We start from the raw sequence: 8,747 nt of genomic DNA, 5'->3' as shown, positions 1-8,747 counted from the left end.
CTCTCTCCAGGCTCTCCCTTCTCTCACCGAGCTCTCCCTTCTCTCACCCAGCTCTCCCTTCTCTCACCGAGCTCTCCCTTCTCTCTCCAGGCTCTCCCTTCTCTCACCAGGCTCTCCCTTCTCTCTCCAGGCTCTCCCTTCTCTCACCGAGCTCTCCCTTCTCTCACCCAGCTCTCCCTTCTCTCACCGAGCTCTCCCTTCTCTCACCGAGCTCTCCCTTCTGTCACCAGGCTCTCCCTTCTCTCACCGAGCTCTCCCTTCTCTCTCCAGGCTCTCCCTTCTCTCTCCAGGCTCTCCCTTCTCTCACCGAGCTCTCCCTTCTGTCACCAGGCTCTCCCTTCTCTCACCGAGCTCTCCCTTCTCTCTCCAGGCTCTCCCTTCTCTCACCGAGCTCTCCCTTCTCTCTCCAGGCTCTCCCTTCTCTCACCGAGCTCTCCCTTCTCTCACCGAGCTCTCCCTTCTCTCTCCAGGCTCTCCCTTCTCTCATCAGGCTCTCCCTTCTCTAGTCAGGCTCTCCCTTCTCTCACCGAGCTCTCCCTTCTCTCTCCAGGCTCTCCCTTCTCTCATCAGGCTCTCCCTTCTCTCACCGAGCTCTCCCTTCTCTCACCGAGCTCTCCCTTCTCTCACCGAGCTCTCCCTTCTCTCTCCAGGCTCTCCCTTCTCTCATCAGGCTCTCCCTTCTCTCATCAGGCTCTCCCTTCTCTCATCAGGCTCTCCCTTCTCTCTCCAGGCTCTCCCTTCTCTCACCAGGCTCTCCCTTCTGTCACCAGGCTCTCCCTTCTGTCACCAGGCTCTCCCTTCTCTCACCGAGCTCTCCCTTCTCTCACCGAGCTCTCCCTTCTCTCTCCAGGCTCTCCCTTCTCTCATCAGGCTCTCCCTTCTCTCACCGAGCTCTCCCTTCTCTCACCGAGCTCTCCCTTCTCTCACCGAGCTCTCCCTTCTCTCTCCAGGCTCTCCCATCTCTCACCGAGCTCTCCCTTCTCTCACCGAGCTCTCCCTTCTCTCTCCAGGCTCTCCCTTCTCTCACCAGGCTCTCCCTTCTCTCATCAGGCTCTCCCTTCTCTCACCGAGCTCTCCCTTCTCTCTCCAGGCTCTCCCTTCTCTCTCCAGGCTCTCCCTTCTCTCACCAGGCTCTCCCTTCGCTCTCCAGGCTCTCCCTTCTCTCACCAGGCTCTCCCTTCGCTCACCGAGCTCTCCCTTCTCTCATCAGGCTCTCCCTTCTCTCATCAGGCTCTCCCTTCGCTCTCCAGGCTCTCCCTTCTCTCATCAGGCTCTCCCTTCTCTCACCGAGCTCTCCCTTCTCTCTCCAGGCTCTCCCTTCTCTCACCAGGCTCTCCCTTCGCTCTCCAGGCTCTACCTTCTCTCACCAGGCTCTCCCTTCTCTCACCAGGCTCTCCCTTCTCTCTCCAGGCTCTCCCTTCTCTCACCAGGCTCTCCCTTCTCTCTCCAGGCTCTCCCTTCTCTCACCAGGCTCTCCCTTCTCTCACCAGGCTCTCCCTTCTCTCTCCAGGCTCTCCCTTCTCTCACCAGGCTCTCCCTTCTCTCACCAGGCTCTCCCTTCTCTCACCAGGCTCTCCCTTCGCTCACCAGGCTCTCCCTTCGCTCTCCAGGCTCTACCTTCTCTCACCGAGCTCTCCCTTCTCTCACCAGGCTCTCCCTTCTCTCTGGGGGCACGGGTGGCCCAGTCGTCTAAGGTGCCGTGATTCGCTGTGCAGAGTTACGTCGCCTGGACACGCCAGAAACCTATGGTTGTGGGTTCGAATCCCGGTTCACCCCGATTATGTTTCTAGGTTTGTCAGCACCATACCCGTGCTTGTGGGTTTCACCGAAGTGGTAAACGTCTAAGACCTGCATCACTTCGGGCTTTCCTCCCACATTAAGCTGACACGCCGTGATATAACTGGAATACTGTTAAAAGCGGCGTTAAACCCAACTCACTCACTCACTCACTCACTTTCCAGGCTCTACCTTCTCTCACCGAGCTCCCCCTTCTCTCACCAGGCTCTCATATGTCATTGCCTGAGAACTGCCTGATAAGCACATCATAAAAACATTTTGTGTTTTTCAGAAAAGAATCATACATATATCACAGCCTTTATAAGTAATAAACTGTTGATTAGCATGTCATGATGAAAAGTTTGAACAGTTTCTCTTTGATTAGAGTACAATGTATCTTTCCAGTCACTATATCTAAGGGGGCGGTCGGGTAGCCTAGTGGTTAAAGCGTTCGCTCGTCACGCCGAAGACCCGGGTTTGATTCTTGACATGGGTACAATGTGTGAAGCCCATTTCTGGTGTCCCCCGCCGTGATATTGCTGCAATATTGCTAAAAGCGGCGTAAAACCATACTCATTCACTCACTCACTATATCTAAGAATTGATCTTCAGCAAACCATGCTTGTCGTAAGAGACTTCTAACGAGCTCGAGCTCGGTGGTCAGACTAGGTGACGTCATTGATGCTTGTCATCGTATCCCAATTGCCTAGATCAAGAAACACAAGAATTATGAATATGTCTGCCTGCTGATCTGTGGCAAGACTCTCTGATATATAAATGTATGATTTTGGATAATTCCCATATACAACTTTTTAAACTACAGATAAAACTAAATTTTCTGATATTAATTGTATATAAAAGACCCTAATGCCAAAATAAAGCGTCGTTAGTGTTAAAGAAAACAAACTGTGTAGGTTCGAACTTGCAATTTCAAGACTCTAAAAATGCTTAATATATGTATAAAGCAATGTCCAAAAGTTATGTCCCTTTGGATGTTGTTGAGTTGATTTATCAAGGCTGTCGCCGTTCCGACTCAATGGCTGAAGACTCGGGTGAGTTTGAAAAGCTTCATTTATATGGTGCTCTCGTCTCTGATCTGTTCATGCTGCAGCGTAACTGGTCACGCGTGAGCAACTAGAGGATGGTTTTATGTGAAGGCTGTTTCCGGCCACAACAGCTCCTATGTCAATAATTGACCCTTTGTTATCCACAAGTAAAAATAGCCTCCCCAGCTTGGTGGGCGCGTTCGTATTTATCTTCATGGTGATCGTTCAGTGTACACGCGAGAAGGATTTAATCAGAATTGCAAGCTTATCCAACAAATCTAAACTGATAGACGTATTCTGTATTATTATTCACATATTCAGTTATAAAACATATCAATTAACACACGAAACAGAACATGATATCACATACGTATATAGATATTAAATTTATATGCGTCTTTGATAATAGGTATTTATACCACATATTCATTTACTTGAGATCCTTTGTGTACTATAAGTACATATTTAAGGAATTCATAAATTTCATGCTTACAGTTCCTTTTCCGATATTGCTATGCAAGTTGGGCTGTAACGGGCGCTCACACCTGCTCTGACGCACCTGATATCGATTGATGCGTGCGTGAACTGCATCTGTACCTTGAGATCCCGTCGACCAGAATACTGCAGTAATCTTGACTTTCCTAATATTATGGACTTGCATGCAACAGTATTATTTACAACAAACAGAACTGGACACAAAAGCATGAATTCGTCAAATGATGTAGTTGACGTAAGATGTTTATGTATAGCTGTCAAGAGGAATTTGATGATAGTACCACACGTTTATTACTCAACAAAAAAACATCACGGTGGTAGAGGGATGCAGATAGAATATTCCAATACACAATATGCACAGCAGGATGACAAAGTATTAATTTCGTTTCATATTGGGATGCTTAAAAACATAGATATATTTTAAACTTTGAGACGGTCTTTATGGTTCAGATTTTGTTCTTCAAAAACAATCGACGGTATTTTGCAAGGTTAGACCATGTGACGTTGTATTCTTTAAAATAGATAATAAAATTCACCTCCACTTAATTGAGAATTATGTACAGTACACGCTTTCAGTCTCAATGGGGATTCTGTGATTATTTGTTTTAAAATAAAAGTTCGTTTTTTATATATCTGGAAGAAGTAAATCGTTTTCGAAACTGCCATCTGAGTGGGTCGCAAAATAGAATAATGGATTAATGCTCAATTTGAAAACAAATGCGTGTAATAATAGTCAACGCGATCTGATGAAATTACGACATTGATGGAGATATTGTAAAACGCTTTTAGAGACTGAACTACATTTGCAAGTAATATGTCTTCATTAAACAATGAAGTCGCGCGGCGCGAACAGCGATCTCCACCATGCAGCCAAAATCATTCAGCGACGTCATTCCTTAATGAAGGAAATTCCCACTCAACCATAACATAATAAAATATGCCATGACCATATCGATATCAATGTTTTTAATGTGAAGCGTGTGTACAAATGAAACTTAGATTGACAGGACCATGACTAAATATACAATGATATGTATGCATTTTGTGACAGACGAGACATCGTGATGGGGTTTAGAAATGCTTATGGTAATTACGCAGTAAATATGCGGGATACGACAGACTAGATCCAACCTGAGATAACCAGTGTTAACCTAGGACAGTATCCGAAATAAAACGCATAAAATACAACCTTAGATATATATGTAATACAAAATTAATGTCAGGAGGAGAAACACAACATTCGTTCGTTCGTTCGTTTGTTGTTTAACGCCGCATTCAGCAGTATTCCACCTATATGACGGCGGTCTGTTAATAATTGAGTCTGGACCAGACAATCCAGTGATGGATATCATGAGCATCGATCCACGCAATTGGGATACGATGACATGCATCAACCAAGTCAGCGAGCCTGACCACCTGATGCCGTTAGTCGGCTCTTACGGCAAGCATGGGTTGCAGACCGCTGTCATATGTCTGGAATAATGCTGATTCCAGCGTTATTCAATAAACAAACAAACAAACCATACTGCGGATTGCGAAATATAGTGAGATTAGCAAAGCGCACCCTATTACACGTTCGTCTAAATGCTGTAAACAAAGAATTAAAATCATAGCACAACTGCAACAGCCTTTCAGTTGACACCATTATGGTACATGTTATTAAAATCATCCACAGCTGTATTAAGTTCCATCTATGTCAATATGTATTGACAAAACTGGCCACTTTGCCCTGTAGGTTGGGGCAAAAATACCAGTGCTTGGCCACTTTACCACACTAACAGCTCGACGATAATATATTTTCCAGTTTCTATAATTACTGCATATAAAATTAAATGACAGTTAATTCAGTCAGTTCACAAGAATGAATAGAAGGTAACTCCAAAACTAAATAATAACTGTAACATGAGTTTTGCAGACCAACACTTTTCTATCAAATTGTCTACAATAACTCACTCCTTCTGCTGCTCATATGCATTATCAAATATAACTAGATCTAAGTTTAAACAATAGAATACAACATTTGTCTTAACTTTTTCTTAAGACCATTGATACACTTAATGCACTGAAGCCAGTTCTCAGTAAGTGGCTCTTAGTACAATTTGTTGCAGTACAAACAGTGCCATACCTCCGACTCATCTGCAAGCTTTCTGGTTTGCCTTGCTACCGGTTTTCTTTGATCTCTTTTGTCCTTTCCCCACCATTTTCTTGAAAGATGATTATGTAACTACCATAGAAGAGACATACTTTCTCCTTCGGTTCCGTATCTTGCGTTTCACTGGCAGTGGTGAAGGAGCTTCAGTCTGTCTTCTAACATCTGGTTGGGGTTCGTCTGAAGGACCTGCAGTCAGATCTGAAAGAGTTGATGCATGTAACCCTGGTTGATCTGGCGGCAATACTGCATCGGATGCTCCAGGCTCTGAATCTGGCTTGTCTGGTGGCAATACTGCATCGGATGTTCCAGGCTCTGAATCTGGCTTGTCTGGTGGCAATACTGCATCGGATGTTCCAGTCTCTGAATCTGGCTTGTCTGGTGGCAATACTACATCGGATGTTCCAGGCTCTGAATCTGGCTTGTCTGGTGGCAATACTGCATCGGATGTTCCAGTCTCTGAATCAGGCTTGTCTGGTGGCAATACTGCATCGGATGTTCCAGGCTCTGAATCTGGCTTGTCTGGTGGCAATACTGCATCGGATGTTCCAGTCTCTGAATCAGGCTTGTCTGGTGGCAATACTACATCGGATGTTCCAGGCTCTGAATCTGGCTTGTCTGGTGGCAATACTGCATCGGATGTTCCAGTCTCTGAATCAGGCTTGTCTGGTGGCAATACTGCATCGGATGTTCCAGTCTCTGAATCAGGCTTGTCTGGTGGCAATACTGCATCGGATGTTCCAGGCTCTGAATCTGGCTTGTCTGGTGGCAACACTGCATCGGATGTTACAGGCTCTGAATCAGGCTTGTCTGGTGGCAATACTGCATCGGATGTTCCAGGTTCTGAATCTGGCTTGTCTTGTGGCAATACTGCATCGGATGTCCCAGGCTCTGAATCTGGCTTGTCTGGTGGCAATACTACGTCGCATGTTCCAGTCTCTGAATCTGGCTTGTCTGGTGGCATTAAGACATCTGATGTTCCAGGTTCTGAATCTGGCTTGTCTGGTGGCAATACTGCATCGGATGTCCCAGGCTCTGAATCTGGCTTGTCTGGTGGCAATACTACGTCGCATGTTCCAGTCTCTGAATCTGGCTTGTCTGGTGGCATTAAGACATCGGATGTTCCAGGTTCTGAATCTGGCTTGTCTGGTGGCAATACTGCATCGGATGTCCCAGGCTCTGAATCTGGCTTGTCTGGTGGCAATACTGCATCGGATGTTCCAGTCCCTGAATCAGGCTTGTCTGGTGGCATTAAGACATCTGATGTTCCAGGTTCTCAATCTGGATTGTCTGGTGGCAGTACTGCATCGCATGTTCCAGTCTCTGAATCTGGCTTGTCTGGTGGCAGTATGGCATCTGATGTTGCCCTAGGTTCTGACTCGGGATTGCCTTGAGGCAAGGCTGTTTGGGCAAGTTGTGTTTCAGGCTTGGATTCATCAGTCACAGCGGAGCCCACAGAATCGTCATCAGTGCAAACATCCGGGTTAAGGGTCTTATCCCAGTGCAGGAAAAGTCATTGGTTGCTTTCAGCATTGTTGCCATCCCCGTGTAGGTAACGCCGAACAATTGTGCCATGTCTAAGAATGAAACTCTACTGCCTGGGTTCATTATCATCCTCTTGTGAGCTCCTGTGTTGTAGTTAGCCTTGAGAGGCCCAAAGAACGTCCTGTCTAGGGGTTGCAGCTTGTGAGTGGTATGTGGAGGTAACACAATAATGACAATTCCATGATCCCGTGCATAATTGACAGCCTCCAGAGTATTGTGGCTACTGCCCATCCAGAATGAGCAAGCACTTTCGCTCTTGAGAGTACTTTGCATACTGTACAAAATGCTCAAGCCAACAGAGGAACAGATCATGGTTAATCCATCCATTATCACTTGCCTTTCCAATAGACCCTGGTGGTGCTCTTTAATCAAAGCAGGCAACATTCTCTTTCGGGGGAATATAAGCATTGGAGGTATGTAGGCGCCAGATGAATTCATGCAACAGATCGCATTCATAGTTCTTCCCCTTTTACCACTCGTGACCTTTCAAACTTTTTTTTTTCATCATTTTGACCAAATGTTACGTGGACGATGGACATTGGTATTACCAATTTCGCCCCTATTCCAGATTGAATCTAGCTGGAAAAAAAGATTCTCCATCTCGGCCTTGAGGTTGAAAAAAATGTTCACAGATGGTTAAAAGCAACAGCTCTGGATATACTGGTAGCTTTAGGCTTTCGGATGGATAAATCTGAATGTCGCTTCATAAAGCCCTTCAACCAATCTCCCCCTGCCTTGTGTGTTGCTTCGTTAAAAGGGTGGTCATGGCCATTTTGTTCTGCAAGTGTAATGGCCAATGAACGAATGTCAGTGGAGGTCAATCCGTAAAACATCCATGCATACACAGAATTTCTCATTGAATACCTCCCTAAATTTGCCTAATGACCCGGGCTTTTCAACCTGTCCTTTAGCGTGCCGCTGGAGTTTCCTCCTGGGAATTTCATACTCCCTTGATGCTTGACGAATAGATTTTCCTGATTTGATATCATCTAGTGCACGCTATAAGGCTTCACAACCATAGCTGCCTTGTTTAGTTTTTCTGATATAGTTTCTCACCATATCTTCTATAAACTCTTACAGCAGAATCACATTTTCTTTTAGAAAGGTATCTTCACTACTCGTACATATGGCGTCAGCGTGGTTTTGGGCGTTTCTTAACGCCTGCTCCCATTGGATGATAACTTAAAATCACGCCATCTGTCGGCAGATAAGGGGCGGTAACGCTTTCTCGCTTTGCCCTGGTCTCCCCTAAAGTGATAACCGCGTGTCGCAACCTTTGTCTGCCATGATTGATCTTCAAGCGGATGACGGCGAATTTTAATTATGCATCCATGTCACATGCACGTAACTATTTAAGTATCAGACAACCAATTTGAAAAAGAAATCTGATCAGACTGGTCAGAAAGATTTACTATTCCCCAAATGACTGATGTTTTTTATATGAAGGATTTAGAGTCACGTGTGATTGATCAAACCACGTGACCGTGTGAATGAATAACCCTAACCGTTTTATAATTTGAAGCAAAAAAAAATAAGATTTCAAAAGTGTGTCCACGACATCTAACGTGAGTCGACGCCATATTGTAAACGGATGTGTCATGGTTTCTTATGTGGAACCCCGGCCCTAGTTTCTGTCGATGATACACGAGATACCAGAATAATACAACCACTGAAAACATCAACTCAATTTCTAAAATGATAACAGCAAAACCATTTTTGCATGTGAGTTAACTGCT

The 8,747-nt window shown here is 45.3% G+C and overlaps 1 protein-coding gene across 1 annotated transcript in view; it reads left to right on the top strand.

The window, feature by feature from the left end:
* Window positions 1-2,736: 2,736 nt before the first annotated feature.
* The window catches only part of LOC124114079 (sialin-like), a 37,030-nt gene continuing 31,019 nt past the window's right edge, over window positions 2,737-8,747 (top strand). Inside the window, exon 1 of the mRNA XM_046474624.2 lies at window positions 2,737-2,828. Within this exon, the coding sequence (XP_046330580.2) occupies window positions 2,744-2,828 (85 nt within the window). The 5' untranslated portion in view covers window positions 2,737-2,743. The remainder of the gene's footprint in view (window positions 2,829-8,747) is intronic.

The sequence above is a fragment of the Haliotis rufescens genome, unplaced genomic scaffold (assembly GCF_023055435.1).
Source record: "Haliotis rufescens isolate VD_foot unplaced genomic scaffold, xgHalRufe1.0.p SCAF_4, whole genome shotgun sequence".
Lineage (NCBI taxonomy): Eukaryota > Metazoa > Mollusca > Gastropoda > Lepetellida > Haliotidae > Haliotis > Haliotis rufescens.
Note: the sequence above shows the minus strand (reverse complement) of the source record. Positions and strands in the feature narration are given on the sequence as shown.